Below are 25,259 nucleotides of genomic sequence, written 5' to 3'. Positions count from 1 at the left end.
CTGCTTTGGGTTTTTAGAAAACAGTATATAAATCTAATAAATAAATGAATAGATAAATAACAAGGCAACTGCCCTAGTTATGTATTTGGACATTATACAACAGGTATTCCTCATTTATTCCAGCATTGCCTGGTTGCCTTACTATGTACTTATATGCATGAGGGCAGCACAAGATTCTCTACTGAACTGGAAGAGGCAGAAGGTGGAACTTGGCTTCAGATTGTTACTCCTGCCAAGGTCAACTAGAATGGCATCTAGTCAGATAGTTGGCATCTGATTGCCCACTCCAGGGAGCAAGCTTAAACAGCACTGACATCAAGCTTGCATTTGGAGAAGTGGCCTTGTCAGTTGGATGGCCAAGAAGGATATGCTGTGGAACCAGATGCTGTCATTGGTAGGGTATCATCATCCAGCACCCTTCTCCCCAGGTTTTACTAGTACAGTTTGCAAGAATAACTTGTGTTGGAAGATTGGACCAACAAACAGACTATTGGGACCCAAGTCAGTATCCTCTGGTTTGATCTGCTACAGTGTAGGGTTTGATAAGGGATAGTTGGATATAGCAAGTTAGATAGAACTAGCAGAAAGATTGACAGAGATGTGAGGAGGATGGTGATTGAGGCTGGTTAGACAGTTATTGCCTATCTGGCCATGTCAATTAAACTTGTTTGTTGACTTATAGCAGGGCCTGTTAGGGCCTTGTGGAGTGGGGAGAGGTTAAGTTCCAGGCCAGTGCCCCCCCCTCATGTGGCAGGTGTAGAGCGGAGCAGAGAGTAGAAGCAGGGATTGTTGGTGTGCACCCTAAGGTAAGCAGGAGTCTGAAGGGAAGCCAGTACCAATCTCGAGTTGCTGGCTGGCTCAGGAAGGTTGGCTGGTGACCCTTCCAGCTCAGATTGCAAAGTCAACCTCAAAGGTCTTTCAGCTTCGGGGGGGGGGGGGTGCAGTTCACCTGTTGGCACCTTGTCATATTAACATTATGTAAGTAAAATTATGAGCTTTAACTGAATTACATAAATCTGGAATGTAGCTGCAGAACTCACAGAGATTTCAAACAAACCAGATTGCTTAAATCGATTAAAATATTAGTAGTTTTTATCATGTTCCATAGAAGTAAATAATGTAGACTTTATATCAAGGGTCATGTGTTGATATTTTGAGACATACTGAGAGATATAAACTTATGCATAGGATGGATAGTTCTTTTCCCTCTCACACAACACAAGAAGCGGGGTCATCCACTAAAACTGACTGGCAGAAAGTTAGAACAGAAAAATGGAAATATTTCTTTACCCGGAGCATAATTAATCTGTGGAACTCCTTGCCACAGGGTGTTGTGATTGTGCATGGCCAAGATGACTTTAAAAGGGAATTAGACTTTTGGAGGAAAGATACATCACAGGTTACAAGTCATGATGACTATAGGCAACTTCTGGGTTTTAGGGGTAGCGTATCTCTGAATGCCAAGTGCAAGAGAATGGCAACAGCATAAGAACATAAGAACAGCCCCACTGGATCAGGCCATAGGCCCATCTAGTCCAGCTTCCTGTATCTCACAGTGGCCCACCAAATGCCCCAGGGAGCACACCAGATAACAAGAGACCTGCATCCTGGTGCCTCCCTTGCATCTGGCATTCTGACACAGCCCATTTCTAAAATCAGGAGGTTGCACATACACATCATGGCTTGTATGAAAATCCATAATGGATTTTTCCTCCAGAAACTTGTCCAATCCCCTTTTAAAGGCATCCAGGCCAGATGCCGTCACCACATCCTGCGGCAAGGAGTTCCACAGACCAACCACACGCTGAGTAAAGAAATATTTTCTTTTGTTTGTCCTAACTCTCCCAACACTCAATTTTAGTGGATATCCCCTGGTTCTGGTGTTATGTGAGAGTGTAAAGAGCATCTCTCTATCCACTCTGTCCTTCCCATGCATAATTTTGTATGTCTCAATCATGTCCCCCCTCAGACATCTCTTTTCTAGGCTGAAGAGGCCCAAACGCCATAGCCTTTCCTCATAAGGAAGGTGCCCCAGCCCAGTAATCATCTTAGTTGCTCTCTTTTGCACCTTTTCCATTTCCACTTTGTCCTTTTGAGGTGTGGCGACCAGAACTGGACACAATACTCAAGGTGTGGCCTTACTATCGATTTGTACAACGGCTTTATAATATTAGCTGTTTTATTCTCAATACCTTTTCTTATGATCCCAAGTATAGAACTGGCCTTCTTCACTGTCTCCACACACTGGGTTGACTGGCCGCACATTGGGTTGACACTTTCATCAACCTGTCCACCACCACCCCAAGATCTCTCTCCTGATCTGTCACAGATAGCTCAGAACCCATTAGCCTAAATGTGAAGTCTTTTTTGCCCCAATGTGCGTGACTTTACACTTACTTACATTGAAACGCATCTGCCATTTTTCTGCCCATTCTGCCAGTTTGGAGAGATCCTTCTGGAGCTCCTTGCAATCACTTCTGGTCTTTACCAGAAGTTTGGTGTCGTCTGCAAACTTAGCCACCTCACTGCTCAACCCTGTCTCCAGGTCATTTATGAAGAGGTTGAAGAGCACCAGTCCCAGGAAAGATCCTTGGGGCACACCGCTTTTCACCTCTCTCCACTGTGAAAATTGCCCGTTGACACCCACTCTCTGCTTCCTGGTCTTCAACCAGGTCTCAATCCAGGAGAGGATCTGCCCACTAATTCCCTGACTGTGAAGTTTTTTCAGTAGCCTTTGGTGAGGGACCGTTGTCGAACGCCTTCTGAAAGTCCAGATATATAACGTCCACGGGTTCTCCCACATCCACATGCCTGTTGACCTTTTCAAAGAATTCTAAAAGGTTTGTGAGGCAAGACTTACCCTGAAAGAAGCCATGCTGATTCTCCCTTAGCAAGGCCTGTTCGTCTATGCGTTTTGAAATTCTATCTTTGATGAGGCATTCCACCATCTGACCCGGCATAGATGTTAGGCTGACCGGCCTATAGTTTCCCGGGTTCCCCCTCCTTCCCTTTTTAAAAATTGGTGTAACATTTGCTATCCTCAATTCCTCTGGCACCGTGTCCGTTTTGAAGGACAAGTTGCATATTTTAGTCAAGAGATCAGCAACTTCATTTTTCATTTCCTTAATAATTCTTGGGTGGATGCCATCAGGGCCTGGTGACTTATTGATCTTTAATTTATCAATGAGGTCTGAAACATCTTCCCTTTTAATCTCTATCTGACTTAATTCCTTGGTCAGGAGGGGCCATTCGGGCAGCGGTATCTGCCCAAGGTCTTCTGCCGTGAAGACAGATGCAAAGAACTCATTTAGTTTCTCTGCCATCTCTAAGTCTCCTTTTATCTCCCCTTTCCCTCCCTCACCATCCAGAGGGCCAACCGCTTCTCTGGCGGGTTTCCTGCTTCTAACATATTTGAAGAAGCTTTTATTATTCCCCTTAATGTTGCTGGCCATGCATTCCTCATAGTCTCTCTTGGCCTCCCATATCACCTTCTTACATTTCTTTTGCCACAGTTTATGTTCCTTTTTTATTCTCCTCATTAGGGCAAGACTTCCTTGCCCTTTATGGCCCTCCTTGGCTAACTTGGCTCATTAGCCAAGCAGGAACCCTCCTGGACTCCTTCCAGGAGTTGAGCCCTTCTTCCTTTGCGGTATACACTTCCGCTGAGCCTCTATTACTGTTGTTTTAAGCAGCTTCCATGCACTCTGGAGAGTTTGGACTCTTTTTACCTTCCCTTTCAACCTCCCTCTAACCAGCCTCCTCATTTGAGGGAAGTCCGCTTGTCGGAAGTCAAGGGTTTTTGTTAGTGATTTGCCTGATATTCTTCCCCTGAAATGGATCGCAGCATGATCACTGTTCCCCAATGGCTCAGTAACATTGATCTCTAACCAGGTCCTGAGTACCGCACAATATTAAATCCAGAGTCACCTGTCCTCTGGTGGGCTCCATGACTAGCTGCTCTAACGCACAGTCATTTAACATGTCAGGAAATCTGGTCTCCTTTTCGTGACCAGAACACAAATTGACCCAGTCGATGTGAGGATAACTGAAGTCCCCCTTGTCACCTCCCTGATCTCTTTCCTCATTTCAAGGTCCCTTTCCGGTTTCTGGTCTGGAGGACGATAGTACACCCCCAGTATTACATTGATCCTCAGGCCTGGTAATTTAACCCATATTCTATAGTGGAGTTGGACCTGACTCGAACCTGAAACCCGGATACGGGTATCTAGTGTGCTCCCTGGTGGGCTACTATGAGATACAGATAGCAGGATTAGATGAGCCTTTGTCTGGATACAGCAGGGCTCTTCTTATATTGTATCTGTGGTGATGAATACCTAAACATATCGTTAGTCACTTGCTCCCCAACGTGCTTCAGGGAGCACAATCAGCTAGTGAGGATATAAATTGCACTTTATAAGAGTTTTCATGTCTGCTAATGTCAATTAAGCAGTGTTGCAGTCACACTTACAGCAGCTACTTACAACTGCAGCTACTTACAGCTCTCCCTAGATTTTCTTGCTTATGCTGCATTTTATTTAATGCTTTTGACAATCATCATGTAAACATACATCCATGTCTTCACAAGCAAGCCTTGAATCTACAACCATCAGGACCATTTCTATGGGAATCAGCTTTTCTTTCATGTGGGAAACTCCACCTCGTCATTTTGTGGCTTAAATTCAGCTGTTAAACAAGGAGGCTGAAAATCCTTCATATCTTACAAGTCAAATGGAAAAGATTTATTAAATTATATCTGCTTACCAGATCTGCTATTTTCATAAACAGAAAAAGTACAAGTCTCTGGCTCAAAAATTGGGGGGTTGTCATTATCATCCTCAATTCGGATTATGTGTTGAAGTGGCAACTCTGGAGTATAGCCATCTACTGTCCTTGCATAGCAAATTATCTGTTCAAAAGAGAGAAAATACCTTCAGTTGCCAGCTGGGGTTATTGGATTTCCTTTGAAATACATTAAGATAGTGTCATTTGAACATTGCTGAAAGCCATACAAGGTTTATGCTTCATACACATCCAAAGTGGTAGATCAGCACTGTTAGGGTGCCCTTTTTTGTTTTTTTTACCCATGGCAGCATTTCTGCACACTTCTAATAGCAAAATCCTATGCATTTTTACTCAGAAGACCTACTGAGCTCAAATGGGGCTTAAAGCCCAATCCTAGGCATGTCTACTCAGAAGTAAGTGCCATTATAATCAATGGGGTTTACTCCCAAGAAAGTCTGGATAGGATTGTGACCTTAATCACTTAAGTATTTGAGTATGCTTATGCTTGCATCCTAAAACTGCATGTCTCCGCTCATCAGCATAAATTCTGAACTTCTCTTACTTGATCCATTCTTGTTCACGGTTATAACTTCACATCACTGGCAATTTCATTTGTCTAATAAAGTTTCATTCACAGATGTATCACTAATCAGTTAGTCAGATACAATAAGACAGATTAGATACAGTAAATGAGATTAGTAAAACAAGGACAAGGATCATTCCTAACTTTCTGATCCATATGTCCAAGATTAACAAAAATGGTAATAAGTGCAGTTGATCTGTTGTTTAACTAAGGGCACAATCCTACAGCAGACTTGGTACCGGCCCAGAAGTGTCGCAAAAGTGCTGTAAAACACTTTTGTGCCACTCGGTGCACCAGCGTCCCTGTGCCACCGCGGGCCTTGGCGACGAGGTGAGTTGCATCTGCCAAACTCAGCCAAAGCAGGGGACTGGTGAACATGCAGAGGGCAAGGAGGAGGTGGGAGGGAGGTGTTTTGGGGTGGGGCAGGGTGGGTAGCAGGTGGGACCCCAGGTGGGCAAGTGGGGAGAAGGAGGCGGGGCTAGGACCTGGCAATTATGCCAGATCCTGATCCCATTCCCAGGCGGCCCAGGGCATTCCTGGGCTGCTCAGATTTGTGCCACCTCATCAGGTGGCGCAGAGCCGAGTAGACCCATTGGGGCTGCTGCAGCGCAACATAGAGTAATGGGAAACATTTCCCCTTGCCTCAGGCTGACCTGCAGTCAACCCTAAACTTGCACTGGATGCAGCACAGCCCCACTGGCCTGTCTGTTTCCAGCCCAAGTTAGGATTGCACTGTAACACAGTTGATATTGCCAACAATTGCAAAGAGTGGAAACATGTCATGAGTGACACATGGATCCCAGCGGCACTACAGCAGCATGCTGGTTGAGAGGACAACCTGCTCCCCAAGCACCAGCTAAGAACTTAAGAAGAACTAACATAGTTTGATACATAGGTAGAAAACAGAAATTAATGGGTTTAATCACATATTATTTTAAACATCCACAAAGTTAGCAATCGTACCTTAAATTCGGCATACTCTTCCCGATCAATGGGGCAAGTAACAAAGAGATTTCCAGTTTCTTTCTCAATGTAAAAATAATTTAGCGGTGGTTGATCAACACCAGGACCACTTATAGAATAGACGATGCTGTACCTTTGGGCTGTATCAGAAACCAGCTACATAAAGGGAATAAAATATAAAGAAAACCATTGTCACTCAATTTACAGAATGAGAGCACAGATTTGCCGCTAGTCCTAAAATTACATTAAACTCCTACAGAACACAGAAATTTGGACTTTAAACTTCTCCATAGTATTTACTGTACATTAGAAACATTTTAAGTACAGTTGTGAGCCACCTGACCACGGAGATATGTTCTCTGATCACTGTTCTCTGATCCCGATTAGGTCATTAAGTGAACATTAAGCCCAATCTAATGCCTTTTTTGAGTAAACAGACACTCCCTGCCAGATACTAGTTGGCTGCACAGGCTACTGGAGATAAATGGCCTCTTCTTTGCATTAAGAGCCCCTTGGCTGTGACACTCTGCTGTAGGCTATGGGAGTTCTGACTGCCTCATTAATAGCCTCTTTGTTGTGCTTTGATCACCATCATATATGTGGTCCGTTGTTAAGCGGAAGGTTATTAAGCAGCGCACACTTGTACTTTGTTCAGGTGGTAATAATAAGCATACATAAATGCAATCAAACCTTCTTTTTGTTAATGGAGCTGACTTCCACTAACGGTTTGTTATTGTTTTGTTGTTGTTGCTTACTCCACAGTGGGTCTTTTTGGACCTTCACTGTTCTGTAACTGGTGCACATCCAAGGAGAAGATCAAAATGTATTTAAAGTATTTTTGTGTCTCTGTTCCATTTAAGGGACCGCCAAGGCAGGTCACACTATACAATAAAACAAATTATAAAACAATAGAAGCATAATTAAACAACAGAAGCACTTTATCTGGTAGAAACGGCTACAGTACCTATAAAAGGATAAAGCGATATTAGTTATTACATTTGCTGAATCTAGTTCTGCTTGTATAAGTAGGACACCTAAAAAAAATAGGACACAAAGTTTTTATCACACTTGTCTAACTGAAGAAAAATGAAGCAAGTCAAACCCCCAAACTACAAAAATAATTTCAGACCATGTGTTTCTGATCATGTCAAAGTGCAGCTGTTTGCCCTTCACTAAATGGTCAGAGAAATGTACAGCAGATTTGTACACATCTGCTGGAAAAAAAAAAAAGAAACCCTGAAAACCAACCTGTTACAAATTTGTCTAGAGCCCAGCATGCGCATTTATGGTAAACCACTCTGCAGATCTCATGATGAGCTGCAGAAACATCAAAGCAGCTTATTATAATTTGCTGTATGTAATGCTGTCACTCAGTACTTCATGCCCCAGAAGGAAAGGCTGGTACCTGACGTATAAGCAAAATGTAAAGTCACTCTTGCTCAGGGAACATGAGTTAGCTTTTTCACACAACAAGCTGTTTCATTTAACAGGGACAGACCGACAACAAGATGGATCCTAACAGCCCTGTAACGTTGGTTGTTATCAAAAGTCAATTTCCTTAAATGTTCAAAGGAGTTGCATAGCTTAGTTTACAGTAATACAGTCAGTTAGTTCACATTTTACATGAGGGTTATGCTCCGAAGTCAAGAGTGTAAAGCCCAAAAAGCATACAGTCAACTCCTTTAAAAACAACAAATACATACGGTCTCTAAGTATTAAAAGCAGAGTACAAGAGACACAGGGGGATTGAGGGAATAGCAGCTTCAGTCTCCGTTTCAGGCTTGCTTCAAGGCATAAAAAGAGTAAGTGGAATGGAGGCCAGAGTCACCTTCACTATTGTTTTTCTCCATCTTTTGAGAAGGAGGGGGCTGAATGCATCCACTTGAATTTGCACAAGTCAGTCAAGCACAAAATGCAGGCCAGCTGTACTAAGCGTAAACATAGTCAGTTCTCTATTACCTGCTAGGGTTAGGTTCCTAGGGTTAGGAGGCTGCAGGGACTTAACCCCAGCAGATAGCAAATTTGCAGATAATGAACTATTGATCCTATGGGACCAGTGTGGTTAGTTTCCTGCAGCTTCCAGAAGGTCTCTGCAACATTCAGGAAAACAGCAGAGACCTCCCAGAGGCTGCAGAGTACTTCAGAGTGGTGCCTGCAACCAGTGCAGAGCCTTTTAACTGCCCAGGGAAAGATTTAAAGTCCCTGCAGTCTCTGGAAGGTCTCTGCAGCATTCCAAGACCTGCTGGACAGTGGATAGCAAGAACAGAAGAATGGAAAACGAGAGGTAGGGGGCAATTCCACCCCTTGCAGATACATAAATTCATGGGTAATGAATTTGTGTATAAAGAGAACTGACTGTATGCTTCCTACAACACTACTTTGCTATAGCTCTCTTTGTCCTGGGTATAATTTTAAATGTCATAAAAAAGGTTAAAATCCATAAGGCTGTTTAAAAGTTTGGTACAGAAAAGTACTGCTGTCTGTACTGCACTGTGCTGTCAGCCAGTGGGAGTTGCATATTTTGTTTGTAATTTTCTGTCTAGAATATTCTGCACCAACAAGGGCAGTGAATTCTGGTTAGCACCAGGCCAGAGAAAGGTGTATTTTGGCTAACACAGGACCAGTTATTTGCTCCCAGAAAAGGCCTTCGCAAGGAAACTGTGGGAAGGCACAGATGCCTTCTCTGACAAGATGCCTTAGATGCCTTCTTGGACAAAAAGGATGAGTCCAGAGATGAGTCACATCCTGGCTCATCCTTCTGAGATTAGCACTGTTACCACCTTTCACCACTGCCATGCAGTAGCAGTCGATTATAATGCACTAGTGTAGACCTACACCTACACCTACACCTACATTAGAGCAGTGTTATAATTTACGCACTTATAGCATGGATACACACAGCACTCTGTTTTTCAGGAACACATCCACGGCATTAAAAGAGGTGGTACTGTTCCACTATTCAGAATAGGTGGAAGACTCTTTCACTGTCATAAATTCCCCCCAACTGCTCAATCTTGGATAGAATTGGGCTGTTATTGGATGAGCAAGATTACCTTCATGTCAGTTTCACTGGCATATCTACTAAAGACCTGAATGAAGTAACTCACTTACTACTCTTGGTTCCAATGCCACTTTTGCAATTCCAGCCAGTTTCCAACTTGGTCTCAGTGAATTTCAGAGGACAGAAACCAATGTAGCAGATTCCAACCCTACTTTCAACAAAAACTTTTTTGTGATTCATTCATCGTAGATCAGCAGTGATAACATGACTGCCCAAAATGGAAGTAACTGGGGAATTGTTCTGAGCTTGGACTGGAAGTATCTTACAAAATGGTTGCAGACCAGATGGCTTTAGATGTAATGAAAGAAACACAGTCACCCAGCTGCACAGTCACTTCCATATCAGAAATTCATCTGCCATAGGAAAGGTGAGCAGGTTGTGCAGGCTTAGACCTATGCATACAACTTTCCTATGCAAAGTTGATCCCTTGGGATAAGATGAAGGAATGCTGCCAGACTAATGCATAAGTGACCACAGGGTGGACTAGCTGTGCTTCTTTATTCATGTCCAAAGCTATTGAAGAGTCACAGGGTGCAATCCTAACCCACTTTTCAGCACTGGCATAGCTGTGCCAGTGGGACATGTGTTGCATCCTGCAGTCGGGTGGCACTCATGGAGGCCTCCTCAAAGTAAGGGAATGTTTGTTCCCTTACTTTGGAGCTGCACTGCCCTTATGTCAGTGTTGGAAAATGTGTTAGGATTGCAGCCACAGTTGTTTTCCTGAGATCAACACTTACTGGGCTTTCTCAGGTGATCTTGTTCTAAGTATTAAATAGAAAAGAATCATTAAACATATGCACTATATTAAAAATTACCTGCTGAATTTGCATTGGGAAAGGTCCCAGTGAGTTTTCCATTATGCTGGTTGGAACAGGAGCCCATCGTCGTTTAGTTCGTCTAAGAATAGTCTCACCAGTTTTGTGTGTCTGGGGTTGGAATACACAAATAAATATCAATAATGCATTCAAATATTATGTATGACTGGTTATATACCTAATTTTTCCTGCTGTTCTGAAGGCCCAATCCTATCCGACTTACCAGCTCCCATGCAGCTGTAATGCCGTCCTAAGTTGACGGAACAAATGTTCCCTTTCCTTGAAGAGGTCTCTGTCACTGGCCCCTCCCTACGGCAGAATGCAGCACACGCCCCATTGGTACAGCTGCATTCTATCCCCCTTTCCAGCCTCAACCCACCTACTTGGGTCTACTTGGACCTGCACCAAAACAAAAAAAAGCTGGTACTACATAAGAACATAAGAACAGCCCCACTGGATCAGGCCGCAGGCCCATCTAGTCCAGCTTCCTGTATCTCACAGTGGCCCACCAAATGCCCCAGGGAGCACACCAGAAAACAAGAGACCTGCATCCTTGTGCCCTCCCTTGCACTCGCATTCTGACATAGCCCATTTCTAAAATCAGGAGGTTGCACATACACATCATGGCTTGTAACCAATAATGGATTTTTCCTCCAGAAACTTGTCCAATCCCCTTTTAAAGGCATCCAGGCCAGATGCCGTCACCACATCCTGTGGCAAGGAGTTCCACAGACCAACCACATGCTGAGTAAAGAAATATTTTCTTTTGTCTGTCCTAACTCTCCCAACACTCAATTTTAGTGGATGTCCCCTGGTTCTGGTGTTATGTGAGAATGTAAAGAGTATCTCTCTATCCACTTTATCCTTCCCCTGCATAATTTTGTATGTCTCAATCATGTCCCCCCTGAGGCGCCTCTTTTCTAGGCTGAAGAGGCCCAAACGCCGTAGCCTTTCCTCATAAGGAAGGTGCCCCAGCCCAGTAATCATCTTAGTCGCTCTCTTCTGCACCTTTTCCATTTCCACTATGTCCTTTTTGAGCTTCAGCAACCAGAACTGGACACAATACTCCAGGTGTGGCCTTACCATCGATTTGTACAATGGCATTATAATATTAGCTGTTTTGTTCTCAATACCTTTTCTAATGATCCCAAGCATAGAATTGGCCTTCTTTACTGCCGCCGCACATTGGGTTGACACTTTCATTGATCTGTCCACCACCACCCCAAGATCTCTCTCCTGATCTGTCACAGACAGCTCAGAACCCATTAGCCTATATGTGAAGTTTTGATTTTTTTGCCCCAATGTGCATGACTTTACACTTACTTACATTGAAATGGATCTGCCATTTTTCTGCCCATTCTACCAGTTTGGAGAGATCCTTCTGGAGCTCCACACGATCACTTCTGGTCTTTACCAGAAGTTTGGTGTCATCTGCAAACTTTGCCACCTCACTGCTCACTCCTTTCTCCAGGTTATTTATGAAGAGGTTGAAGAACAGCAGTCCCAGGACAGATCCTTGGGGTACACCGCTCTTCACCTCTCTCCATTTTGAAAATTGCCCATTGACACCCATTCTCTGCTTCCTGGTCTTCAACCAGGTCTCAATCCAGGAGAGGACCTGTCCACTAATTCCCTGACTGTGGAGCTTTTTTAGTAGACTTTGGTGAGGGACTGTGTCAAACACCTTCTGAAAGTCCAGATATATAATGTGCACGGGTCCTCCCACATCCACATGCCTGTTGACCTTTTCAAAGAATTCTAAAAGGTTTGTGAGGCAAGACTTACCCTTACAGAAGCCATGCTGATTCTCCCTCAGCAAGGCCTGTTCATCTGTGTGCTTTGAGATTCTATCTTTGATGAGGCATTCCACCATCTTACCCAGTATGATCTTACCAGGTCAGATGTTAGGCTGACTAGCCTATAGTTTCCCGGGTCCCCCCTCTTTCCCTTTTTAAAGATTGACTAAATCTGTCCCTTTTTAAAGATTTACTAATTCAAGTAGACTTGTCAGGGTAGAGGAAGCTTGCCCTGGAGCAAGGGGACAATGTTCCCTTACTTCGAGGATAGTCCTGGAGCTCAAACTCCCCAATGGGATGCAGCACACACCCTGCTGGCACAGCTGCATCGGTTGGGGGAGTTATGTTAGATTGGCCAGTAAAATTAACTACTTAGATGAAGGCTGGAAAAATTCCACTGATGTAAATGAGATTAAATTAAACATAAGGAGCCCAGTTTAACATTCAAATGAATCAGGAGCATAATGATGGTTGACCAAATGAGAGTATCCATGACATTTATTAATTGCTGGTTTTGTCTACAGAGGAAAGCAACTTAAACCTACCTTCATATAAAAAATATTGATATAAATGGATGCCATTTACCTTGACAGGATGTGATAGCAAATTGATGTGTATTTTCTTTTGTTTTTGTTCTTGATGGTCATTAAGAAATACGGTGAAAGCTTTCTCCTCCGAAGACAGAGAAATGGCATTTGTTGTATATACAGAACCATCTTTTACAACGAGGAAATCTGGATCACTTGAACTGATTAGGTCTGAAGTCCCAAGGCACTGTTCCAAATTTACTGTTAAGAACAACAAATTGTAAAGATGGAATGAAATAAGAAACAGTGGTCGAAATGACTAGCAAAGGTAGGAAAGGTATGCTCCTACCCAAAAAAAATATACTGTGTTTGATTACCCAGCATATTTGGATGAAGCCACATATGAAAGTTATTCAGTCTTCTATTTTATTTTCTATCTGAACGTGCTTGCTTTAACTAGCTTTAACAGCTTGCTTTAACTGGCAGTCTCCAAATGGGAAACAGCTATGTCCCAAAAAAAGCCCTTCCCGTCCCAAGCAGTGCTTACTGTTCTGCCGCAACGCTGCATTTCTTTCAAGTTGATCTGGGCACAGGGATGCAGGATGGTAAGCACCACTCACTTGGAGGAGTGGTGAGCTTTTTCCAAACCCTGAATCTGGCCCATGGGCCAGGGTATGGAGAGCTCTGCTCTAAGCCAAAATCTTAACCTAGCATTTAGGTTTGCAAATCTGGGTAACAAACTTTACAGGCTTGTCCACTGGTCATTCATCAAAGTATAGCTGGATACAATTAGCCTAACTGTAATTAATGAGTTTAGGGAGGGGAATACACACCCAGGTTTGTTAGACAGCACGTCATTATGAAATGCTTACATTTCACTTATGTCAAAGGCAACTAGTGTACCAAAGGCAAATTGGTACACTAATACCAATTTGAAAAGCAAATGGGTGACCCTCTTGGAGCCTCAGGTTGAAGCAGACGGCAAACCCTACTACATACAGTATATGGAACACTTATAGCCCAGTCCTATCTGGTGGCCGTGTGGCCATAATATATATTCCAGTAGTGCAGCCTGCTTTATGGCTGTTGCTAAATTCAAGTGTCTTGCATACTAAAGAGTGCAACCTGGCCGCTGCCTCAACAGTAAGCTGTGGTGGCCAGGCAACAGCAGCCTCTGCAGGAGCCCCAGTGCTGGTTATTCAGAGCAGGGATGCAGGCAGTAGGCATATTTGGGTGGCAACTGGGGAGGAGATGGGGATATGTCAAGGCCAGGAAAGGGGTGGTTATCAGCAGTGGCAGTTCTGTCAATATCCTATCTCCATTTCCAGCCTCAATCTACCTACCTGGGCCCACTCGGACTTGCACCAGGAAAATCTCTGGTAGAGGTTCAAGTGGACCTGTTGGGACAGCAGAGTTTACCCTGCAGCAAGGAAACAAATATTCCCTTAATTGGAGGAGACCTCTGGGACTGCCTCCCCTGTAGGATGCAATGCATTCTCCGCTGGCACAGTTGCATTGGTGAGGGGGGGATTTTGATCGGATTGGACCCTCAATTCTCAAACTTCTCACGAGTTTGAGACTCAAGGTAAATGTGGGCCAGGGGCTAAGGCAGCAACACGATCCCCAGGATTGTGCTGCTATTGTGGAAGGGAGAGGTTTTTTATGTACCTGGAGACAGCACCAGAGTCCTGAGGATTCAGGGAGCCCTCCACAGGGCCACCTGTGCCTCCAAACAGCTAAAAATAACAAAAAACAGGCTCTTCCAGTTTTCAAAGCGGAACTGGAAGTGACCATTTTTTGTTACTTTATTTATTTAATTTTTTTATTTGATTTCTATACCGGTTTTCTAAAAACCAAAAGCTGTATATTTTTAGCTGTTCAGAGGAGCAGTGAGCACTGTGGAGGGCTCCCCAGACCCCCGGGACTCTGGCACTGGCTCCAGGTACATTAAAAACCCCTCCGGTTCCTGACAGCAGCACAATCCTGGGGATCACGTCACTGTCTTTGCCCGTCCTTAAGGAGTCAGAGGCAGGGCTTCTCAGGCCGGGGTGTTGTGACATTCCAGTTTGAGAACCTCTGGATTGGACATTAAATAAAACTATAAGGCTACTAAAGAGAATGAGGCAGAGCATTCTGTTTGTTAGCAGTTTTGTTGGTTATATTTGACTTGTTCATAAATGAATTTCAATAGAACAAATTAAATAAAATTGCTTGCTTGCCTGACAAAGTAGTAAAACTGCAATTGTCAGCATGCTTACTCAGAAGTATATTCTACTGTATTCAAAGGGGCTTACTAATCATGAGCAGGTTTTGGATTGCTACTGTAAATACAGCAAAAAAAAAAACAGAAAACATTGTCAAAGCAGCATCAAAACGGACATGCCAGTGGTTATTTACTTGCCATTTCTCACCTCTGCCAATTAATGTCCATGCCTCTAGGTTTGAAGACACATTAAAGGTCACTTCCTTGCAAGCTTCACAATGCAAACTTAGCACCTGGAGAAAAAAAATAATTGGAAATGAATATGGGAGGCATTTTGAATGTACAAAACTATAACTAAGAACAACAAATGTAATATTCATTGTTTCAGTCATTTTAAGAAGTATCAAGGGCACAACAGCTCTTTGCATACCTAAAGGACTGTCACATGGAAGAGAGCAAAAATTAGTTCTCTGCTGCTCCAGAGAGTAGAAATAGATCTTAATGGGCTTAAGCTGCAGAAGGGGAGATTCTGGTTGAATACCAAGAAGAAATTCTTAACTGTGCAAGTGGTTCAACAATGGAACCAATTATTTAGGGACGTGGAGGGTTTTGCCTTGCTGGAAGTCTTCCGGCAGAGGATAAGGACCTTTACGAAACAATAGAATTTTCCTACTTCCAAGGAGAGGGTGTGATTAGATAGAGTTGGAAAGGATCTTCAAGGCTAACAACCAAATTCTATGGTTCCCTGCCCCCCACCAATGCAGCAAAACCAAAATAACTACAGCTGCATCAGAGGCGGGGGGGCAGGAGCAGCCATGGAGGCCTCCTCTCAGTAAGGGAAAATTCTTCCATTACCCAGGGGTAAGCGTCCGCAGTGCAGAAGGGTCTGCTCAGACCTGTGCTAGTGAAATCACTGATGCAGGTCTACATGGACCCAGAATGTGAGATCAGGGCTGGGAATGAGACTAAGATTCAACTTTCGCCACTGACACCGAACCTGCTCATTTCCTGTGGCCAATCCATCCCCCATCCCCATTGCCTCCCTGTTCTGCCCTCCCCCTCTCCCCTTTGCTGCCTTGTTCCATCCTTTCTTTTTTCCTGTTGCCTCCCATTTTCTCCGCCCCCCCCCATTATGATGAGTAAAGGGTGAGTAGGAGCTGAATGCTAATTTTCCCAAAGTGGCTGTAACTTGCAGATCACACCCCGATTGCCTGATCAACATAATTGCATCATTGAAATGTGCAGGGCATGGCATAGCCATGGGAACATCCTGTCAGTGGAAGAAAACAAGGCTATTTAGGCCAATGAAAGCATAATGGGCTCAAGCCTTCAGAATCTCCTATCAGATTCACACCAATACAATTTCCTTTCTTTCTTACTACTTTCTTCTTTCTTACTACTTACTAGTCTTTCTTACTAGCAGCAGCGTCCCTTTGGAGACACTGAAGACCTCAGATATCTTCCAACCCTTCATTCAATGATCCTGACTCAGAATAGGATTTAACCTAAACAAATCTAAACCAGTTATTTCAAGGAAATTGATCTGACTAAACCACATGGAAATACTTGTAAACTGTCAAACCTCTGGGGATTGCCCTGACCTATTACTGCCTGACACTATTCTCGTTATACACATGCATATGGTGCCTGGGTATATGAAAGGCAAGCACGACCTTTGCCAGTCACTTGGTGTTCTGAATTGAGTTGATGACAGGGAAGCTTCAGGTCCCACTGGCCTTTGAGAAAAAGCCATGTTCTGGTTCTGCAGAGCAATCATCACAACCTCTCCTCAAACTAGCTGACTGCCTGAGGAGAAGCCTTGCCTTTCTCTTGTTGGCAAATCCCATGACTAGCTACATCTTACTCAGTCAGCAGATTTACATCTGCAAACAAGCCACCAACTGGGAGATTACTGAAGTTGGAATAAACACAGTCATTAGAGACACAAAACACATGCCTTTCATGGCAAAATTTAATGAAAAGTTGCAAGATAATTGTGGTCCAAGTCACCACAGCAATCAAGAGATCCATCATTGCGCTCTTGGCAGGGTGCAAAAAATACACCTCCAGTTGGAGATCAAGACACAAAAGAAAGATCCTTGATAAAGTCACTCTTGTTAAGTTTGCTTTTGATTCACTATGAGAATTTTAGATATCAAAAGCAGGGTTCCAGATCTTTGTGTAGTTGATCTTTGTTCAATTCTTGCTACCCTTCATTCATTCATAGCCCAAAGACCCAGAGATGCTGTGTCAGGCACCTCCATTCACTACCCTCCAAGTGCTGTGTCCAGTTGGCACCCAGGACACATATCACACTGCTTCTCCTTCCAACTTTTCTTCCTTTCTCACTTGGACCTTTTTCCAAGGACTACTGCAAGCGGCCACTCCAATGCCTGCTTAGCTGCTGCTTAAGCCCCCGTTGTGTCACCATGCAACAAACACTTCTTCTGGGAAAGCAATCCTGGCTCTTTTGCTATATTTCAACCCCTATTCCCCATGGGTAACCTCCTGGATTTCTCCATTGTCTGCTCCCCTTCCTCCATTACTGCCCTATCTCCTTCTATGGATTTTCACTTTCTCTTTCCTCCAACTTACAAACCACTGACATTTAGAACCTAGCTATGAGTGGTTGTTGGATACACTGCATTGCATTTTTGGTTCCCATTCCTATTTATTTATCAGTCATATTTCTATTCCACCTATCTTCCCCTGACAGGATGGTTCCCACAATACATGCTATCTGTTGTTGCACCTTTAACCTTGCCTCTAATTCTCTTTTCATGCATTCCACTGAGTTGTGCCACAAGCTACTGCACCTGGTCCCTGCACATGCAATACATTTACCCTATGTGCACTTTACATACATTTTAAAAGCACACCTAGTAACACTATCAGAACACCTTTTCATACCTCAGAGCCCTATAATTACTCTTGCTCATGTATTTGCCTCTCATTTCAGTATTACCTTTCACAACACATTTCTCTTGGTTCCCCTTTTGTTATTGTAAAACAGTCCTTAACAAACTTTGTATTGTGATTTGAAACCTTTGAACTCCCCCCCCCCAACTTTCTCCCCATAGCATGCTTGTTTTGGTACATGTGTAGGCCCATTTGTACAGATTCCCGAAAAACTGGGGTAACAGGGACCAGCAGCAAATCAAGCACATCCTGGGGCATGTGTTGCAATTGAATATTATCCAGACCTACAGCCATGTTACCTGATTACACAGGCCTACAAAATTAGGCTCAGAAAGGTTTTTCCCAAACTTTATGGTGGTTTGATATGAATTTGGGGTGCCGATTCCAAAAATGGCATCCGTTTTGCCCTATCACATCTAGTTTTGAAGATATAGTATAGCCTTATTAGTGAATGGTTCAAGCAGCTTCCTCATGAGGAAGCTATGGTGTAGGCTTCCTTATGAGGAAGCTGCTTGAACCATTCACTAAAGAGGCTATGCCGTGCCTCCAAAACTAGACGTGATAGGGCAAAACGGATGCCATTTTTGGAATCGGCACCCCAAATATACCCAGGAATAGGTGTAACATTTAAGGAAGCAAAATGTGTGTTGGCCTGTGTTATGATGGCATGTGTAGCTCCAAAGGCAAATTGGGGTTACCTCCAATGTTTCCTGCAAAGGGTCTGTGCTGTATAACCATATCCAAATCCCCTCCCCAGGCCTGACATGTTCCCAGGAGGCTCCTCAAATCTATGCCAGTATAAGAGCTGGCATAGATGTGAGGAGCCCAATAGGGAGCTGAGGAGACATGTACACATTTTCGTTGTTTACCTCTCCTGGCCACGCTGGTCCCCTGGATACAGTGGCCGATGCACTGGCAGCCCTGCATCCTGAGCACTAGTGTGGGACAGGATTGGACCACAGCATCTGTTTATTGTTCAGTTCTTCAGTCATTATTGAAAAGTTCTTTTACAAGAACTGGTTCTTCTTCTTTCATGTTTCTGAGGTAAAATTGTGAACCTAAAGCTATCTCCTGGGCCTGAGATATTTATATACCAGCTTTCAAGCTGAGACTGTTCAAAGCAGTTTACACACAATTAAAAGAAAACCAAGTTGTCTGACTGCTGGTTCTTAAAACAGCAGCAGGCACAATCTGAATAGTTCTCATGAAAATGGCCACCAGGAAACCCGGCAGTAGATGACAGAATGAAAAGAGGTTCCCCAACATTAGGTCACAGATGGAAGAGCAGCTCCCAGCTGCTGTCTCTTCTTCTTGGCAATGGCGCCAAACAGCAAAAAAAGCTGGACAGACAAGATCGCAGTAGTCCTCACTCCAGTCCAGGTGTTTTGGCTGCAGCCACTGCTGGTTCTTAAAACCACAGCAAGCCCAATGTCCATAACTTCCAAAATGGCCATGATGATTACCAGATCATGACTCAGAGCACCCTGAAATTTCTAGAATGTTATTGAACAATAGGGGCCAGTGGCACTTTTTGATTCCAGATTAAGGAGCCAACTATTGCCCATGACTAGAGGTGTTTGAAAACTGTGTTATTTATTTTACTCAGAAGTAAACCCACTATGTTTAGTTTAGTCTTACTCATTGGAAACAAACACCTCTACCCATGACTTTTTCAAAGCCAACAGATCAATGGAAGCCATGTCAAATTTTCTCTCTGCCCTCCATCACAAGTTGTGTTCTACCAGCAATTAGAAACAGGAGTCCTTTTTGGTATCTGGGATTGAGATTGCCTGTGTAGAATGTTTTAATGAGTGCAGCATCTTGAGTGCACTGATTTCCCCAAGGATGTGAAAATTCTGCTCAGAGATAACCCCAAGTAGAACCGCCAGCCTTTGATACTTTGTTCAGTCTGCCATCTTCAAATTCCCATCAGATAAGCAACTTTGCTGAAAAAGGATCCTAGTAGTATCCTCAAGTAATCACTATCACTTTAGAGAGTCATCAACTTTCAGAAAACACAGGAGCCCTACTTAATTGTTGCAAAATCATGAATGCGGGTACAAAATCCATGGTTGTGTACCTTAAAGTACCTCCTTCCAGTGACGTGCACTAAAATTCCACCCCTACCTCTCACTATGAGTTTGTGGGCGCAATCCTAACCCCTTATGTCAGTGCTTTCCAGCACTGACATAAGGGTAATGCAGCTCTGAGGTAAGGGAACAAACATTCCCTTACTTTGACGAGGACTGAGTGAGTGACACCCAACAGCAGGATGAAGCACATGAACCATTGGCACCACTATGCCAGTGCTGGAAAGCACTGACATAAGCGGTTAGGATTGTGCCCTGTGTCACTTCAGAACAACATATATAAATGGCTATATAAGAATTTGGCAGCATAGTCAAAATGAGCTGAAATTACTGGATAAATGGAATATAGGTACAGGTGGGCAGACATAGTAGTATTGGCAACCTTCAGTCTCGAAAGACTATGGTATCACGCTCTGAAAGGTGGTTCTGGCACAGCGTCTAGTGTGGCTGAAAAGGCCAATCCGGGAGTGACAATCCCTTCCACACCAGGAGCAAGTGCAGTCTGTCCCTGGTCTGTCTCCCTGGCTATGGGCCTTCCTTCTTTGCCTCTTAGCCTCAGACTGTTGGCAAAGTGTCTCTTCAAACTGGGAAAGGCCATGCTGCACAGCCTGCCTCCAAGCGGGCCGCTCAGAGGCCAGGGTTTCCCACTTGTTGAGGTCCATCCCTAAGACCTTCAGATCCCTCTTGCAGATGTCCTTGTATCGCAGCTGTGGTCTACCTGTAGGGCGCTTTCCTTGCACGAGTTCTCCATAGAGGAGATCCTTTGGGATCCGGCCATCATCCGGGCAGACATAGCCATAAACAATTACACAAATTTTTGAGCTGGTGCTACAGTACACCTTCTCTAAATAATAATTATTACGACATACACAAAAACCCTAGGAATTACCAATGTTCTTTGCAAGAGGAAGGGAGAAGCAGCACTATGGACACAGATTTATATATTTATTTCTATCCTGCCTTTCAGTCACTGAGAGCCCAATCCTATGTATGTCTACACAGAAGTAATTTTATACTTCTTAAAAAAATGGGATACTAAAGCATCCCATTATGAATTATGCTTACTGCCAGTGTGGATTGGATTGCAGCCTAGCATATCAAGTGGCTGATGAATTTTAAAAGGAGCAATAAAACAATATAACACCTACAAAATGATATAAATAGATTTTTCAGGAATGATCAAATCATGAAATCAAAACCCCTGTGGAATAAACAGTCTGCAGGCATTGCTTTAAAATGACAAGAAGTGAGGCCAGCCTAACCTCCCTAGGCAGAGTGCTTTATTCTGAGCTGTTCTGTCCAGATTTTAATTTGGAAAAGTAGTATGTGGCTATATTAAGTTAATAAAATAAATTCCAAGATATGGGGCTGTCATCAAAAAGGCCCTGTCGCTGGTTATCACCAGCCACATTTCTAATAGCAGTTGATTCACAAACTGTGACTGTGGCCAATCCTAAAGTTCAGACAAGTTCATATGGGAGGAGATAGCTCACAAAGATAACCTAGTCCCAGGATGTTTAGAATCTGAAGTGTTCCATCATCAAGTGAACAGGAACTACCTGTAAAAATAAGGCATTTTTTTAAATTCTTCTTCAGGACTCCTAACAAAAGCATTTCGGTGGGGGAGGGGGTTAGTCCATAATTGCATGTGTAGTTTATTTAATGTTAATGACTAAGTCAAATGTAAGGTAAGGTAAACTAAACTTCTTAAACAACAGGAAAATTGGCATTCTTTCCAAATTGCAGCCCAGAATGCAAAATTGCAATGCTTATGTGGTAAAGTGATTTACTATTATTGTGGAGCTAATGAGTTCAGGTCTGGGGCAAAGTGTTGGTAATTTTATTAGGATCAGTCTTGGAACTACAGATGTGGCAATAATTTCATCGTGTATTGTTTCAAATAACGTATATAATAATGACTTATTTGAAGAGAGTATGTTACACAATTGACACTAGTATGAAGGAGTCATGCTGAAGTGAACTGAAACTGAATGGAAACCTGGAAAAAAAAAATTTCAGGCATGCAGTGGAGTCCCGTTCTTGCTGGCAACTGGTTGTATTCTAAAGTTTCCTTCCTCCAAAGGAAGTACAGTCAGTTCTCTTTATATGTGAATTCACTTATCCATGAGGGGCAGAATTGCTACCTCCTCCTGTTAGATGCGTCTCGGTTCTTGTTATCTGCTATGCACAGACCTTTCAGAGGCTGCAAGGACCTTTAGAATGGTGCCTGCAACCAGCGCAGACTGGCAGATGATTCCAACGGTCATTTTAAAGGGGTCTGCACTGATTGGAGGTGCAGTTCTGAAGATCCCCGCAGTCTCCAGCAGATCTCTGCAGCCTTCAGAGATATATTGGCACTTCCTGCTTAACTTTGTTGGCTTCCGGAGGGTCTCCGCTGGATTCTTCTGATGGTACCCTTTCCTCCTAGGGTACCCCTTGTACCTAACCCCATTGATCCTATAGGATCAATGTTTCATTATCTGCTATCCACTGGGATTTCCAGGAACCTAACCCTAGTGGATAAACGAGTACTGACTGTACTCTTCTTCAAGAGGACAGTCCTTGCTACAGAGAAGGAAACCCTTAGGATATATTCCTTTATTTGGAAGCTTACTAAGAAGAAGGATATAACTAAAAATCACACCATAAAGTTTTAATAGCATGTTATATTGCTTTGATGTAATATATGGTGCTAATGCTTCATACTTGCACAATAGAGTTTGTATTCACAGTAGTACTGTACATTGCACATGCAAATATTCCACTCCATCAATATCCACTGAATCATCAATGCCAGGGATGGGCTGCTAGAGCTGCAGTTTCCAAACAAGTATTTCAGCCCAGGGTTTCCTTGCTTGAGTTCCCATGTTGATCCAAACAGAGGTAACAAGCTAAATTATAAAAAGCTTAACATCCTTTGGAAGCAACATCACTTCAGAATAGCAGGCTGTACTTGATAACATGAGGGGGGGAGATGTTTAAGTCTGCATTATGATGAAAACATTAAAGAGTTTGGTGGCCCAGTTCCAAGGGCGTGTTATACCGGCAGAGCACACATTCTACTAGCGTAACACATTTTTTGGATGTTGCAAATGCAACAGCACTGGCGTGCACAACTTGGCCACCAATCACAAGCAGCGAGCACCTGGGTCCATGCAAAGATGGATCAAGGACAACCACAGGTAAGGCTGTGCAGGGGGTCAGAGGAAGGTGAGGAGAGGTGGAATGGGGAGGGGTGGGCAGAACATGGAGGAGATAGGGCACAACAGAGGATGGATCAGGTCTGGGAAGAGGCTGGGTTCAGTGGCAGTGGAGCCAACTGAAACCTAACACCCTTCCCAGGCCTGACCCACCTTTACAGGTCAATGCAAACTTTCACCAGCAATACCACTGGTGCAGGTCCAAGTTGACCAATGGCAGCAGCTGGGGCTTATCCTGGGGTAAAGGAGCAAATGTTCCCTTACCTCGAGGAAGCCTCAACATGCCAAAACTCCTCTACGTGATACAGCAAACACTGCATTGGTGTTGCTGCATTGCTGTGCGGGGAGTTAAAAAGGATTCCGCTGAAGGAGAATATCTGCATAAATTCTTTATATCAATGGGATGTAGGGATGTTGACAAATCTGATCCTCAACACCTTACTAGAAAATAAGGCATGCTGATTTCAGTGGAACTATTTACATATGAAGTGCTTTGTGTAAAGAGGAAGCTTCTCTGGACTGCATCCATTAATTTGAGGAAGGTGCCATTATACTCAACTCGGCACATTGCCAACTAATGTGTATCGGAGTGTATCCAAAGGAGAATGGAATTTCACTTTCACAACAGGGTTTTCCCTTCTCCTCCTCCCTGCTATTGCCCCTGCACCATCTGAAAATCTGCCCTTGAGGGTTGGGGGGACAATTCAGAATGGTGTAGTTGGGGTATGGGTGCTGTAGTAGAAGGGGAAAACCAGTAGAAAACAGGTGACTTGTGAATGTGGAAATACCTTTCTAATTATGCAAGGCATCCTTGGGTACAACCCATTGTATTGGACCATTAACAATAACTGTATCTCTACTGTCACTAGATGGATGGATGACTTCCCAAGGTTGGGACTGGGAGGCATTGTGTTGTGCCATTTTGGTTCTTTCTGCAGAGGAGCTGCAGAAAATATTGTTAGGGGACCACTGTTCAGTCTCATGGCTTTGAAGTATCACAAGGTGTGTGTGTGTGTTGCTGTTTTAACACCTACGTGACTACTGGGCGAGGATGTGTGGGAATCTGGGATGACACCCAGCTGTGTTTCACTATGCCAACTAATCCCAGGGAGTTAGTGGATGCTCTGAATCATGATTTGGAGGAGGTGATGTGCTAACTTCGGTGTTAGAAGAATTACTGTACTTTATTTCCTTTTTATTCCACCTTTCACAAATAGTCCCAAGGTGGGACTACTTAGTTCCATTTTTAAAAAACACAATCGCTATGAATAAAATAACTAATAATAAATTAAATTAATAAATTAAAAGTCAAAACAACAGTTGACAAGCAAAGTGGAGAACAAGAGAGAGTGTGTGAGTGAGCAGAGTTCTTAAATGTTCTGAGGAAGGAGTTCCACAAGAGGGGTGGCTATCACAGAGAAGGCTCTGTCCTGCAGGCATATCAGTCTAGCCTCATTAAATGAAGGCATGCAGAGACTCCCTTGATGATCTTAAAGGACAGTAGATTCATATGGCAGAAGATTCATACAGGTCCTTAAGGCCCAGGTTCCAAACCTGAGGGTTTCAATTCCCAAGGGGGTCGCAAAGTGTTTTCTGGGGTGTTGCCGCAGTTATCACAGGTGTGTGTCACTTAACAATGGGGATGTGTTCTCCAATCCCTTTGTTAAGTGAATCCATCGTTAAGTGAAGGAAGCAGAACCACAGGCGTCTCAGTTTCCTCCTTGGAAGCTGCAACATGATCCTTCCCCTCTCTAATCCCCACTCATCTTGCAGTCTCCTGATCACTGAAGCAGAACCGCTGAACTCCTGCTTGCCTAGACTCTAGACCAGTGTTTCTCAAACTGTGGGTCAGGACCCACTAGGTGGGTCGTGAGCCAATTTCAGGTGGGACCCCATTCATTTCAATATTTTATTTTTAATATATTAGACTTGATGCTACCATGGTATGTGACTGCATCTGGGGAAATGCTACAGCTCTAGACTTTTAACAGGCTACTATGTATATGCTTTTACCAATGCTAGTAAATGAGACCTAGTCCTAGGTAAGTGTGGGTAGGCTTGCAGCCCAGGATTGTTGAAAATGTCCCTGCTTGATGGTGTCACTTCCGGTCATGACATCACTTCCAGTGGGTCCTAACAGATTCTCATTCTAAAAAGTGGGTCCCGGTGCTAAATGTGTGAGAACCACTGCTCTAGTCTAGACAATCCTGCTGAGAAGAATCCTTTGATCTCTGAGATTAGCGGAAGTGAGGCGTGTGCAAACTTTTGCTGCTGTTCAGCACACGCCTCACTTCCGCCAATCTTGGAGATCAAAGGATCA

General features: G+C 43.6%; 1 protein-coding gene across 1 annotated transcript in view; it reads right to left on the bottom strand.

Moving 5' to 3' along the window:
• Nucleotides 1-25,259, bottom strand: part of LOC136648312 (desmocollin-1-like) — a 49,252-nt gene that overhangs the window by 20,851 nt on the left and 3,142 nt on the right. Inside the window, exons 4-8 of the mRNA XM_066624425.1 lie at nucleotides 14,939-15,084; nucleotides 12,586-12,788; nucleotides 10,205-10,315; nucleotides 6,329-6,484; nucleotides 4,762-4,906 (exon numbers count right to left, since the gene is read on the bottom strand). Coding sequence (XP_066480522.1) covers nucleotides 4,762-4,906; nucleotides 6,329-6,484; nucleotides 10,205-10,315; nucleotides 12,586-12,788; nucleotides 14,939-15,084 — 761 coding nt within the window. The remainder of the gene's footprint in view (nucleotides 1-4,761; nucleotides 4,907-6,328; nucleotides 6,485-10,204; nucleotides 10,316-12,585; nucleotides 12,789-14,938; nucleotides 15,085-25,259) is intronic.

Source organism: Tiliqua scincoides, chromosome 4, assembly GCF_035046505.1.
Source record: "Tiliqua scincoides isolate rTilSci1 chromosome 4, rTilSci1.hap2, whole genome shotgun sequence".
In the NCBI taxonomy this organism is placed as follows: Eukaryota; Metazoa; Chordata; class Lepidosauria; order Squamata; family Scincidae; genus Tiliqua; species Tiliqua scincoides.
This window is presented reverse-complemented; position numbering and strand designations above follow the sequence as displayed.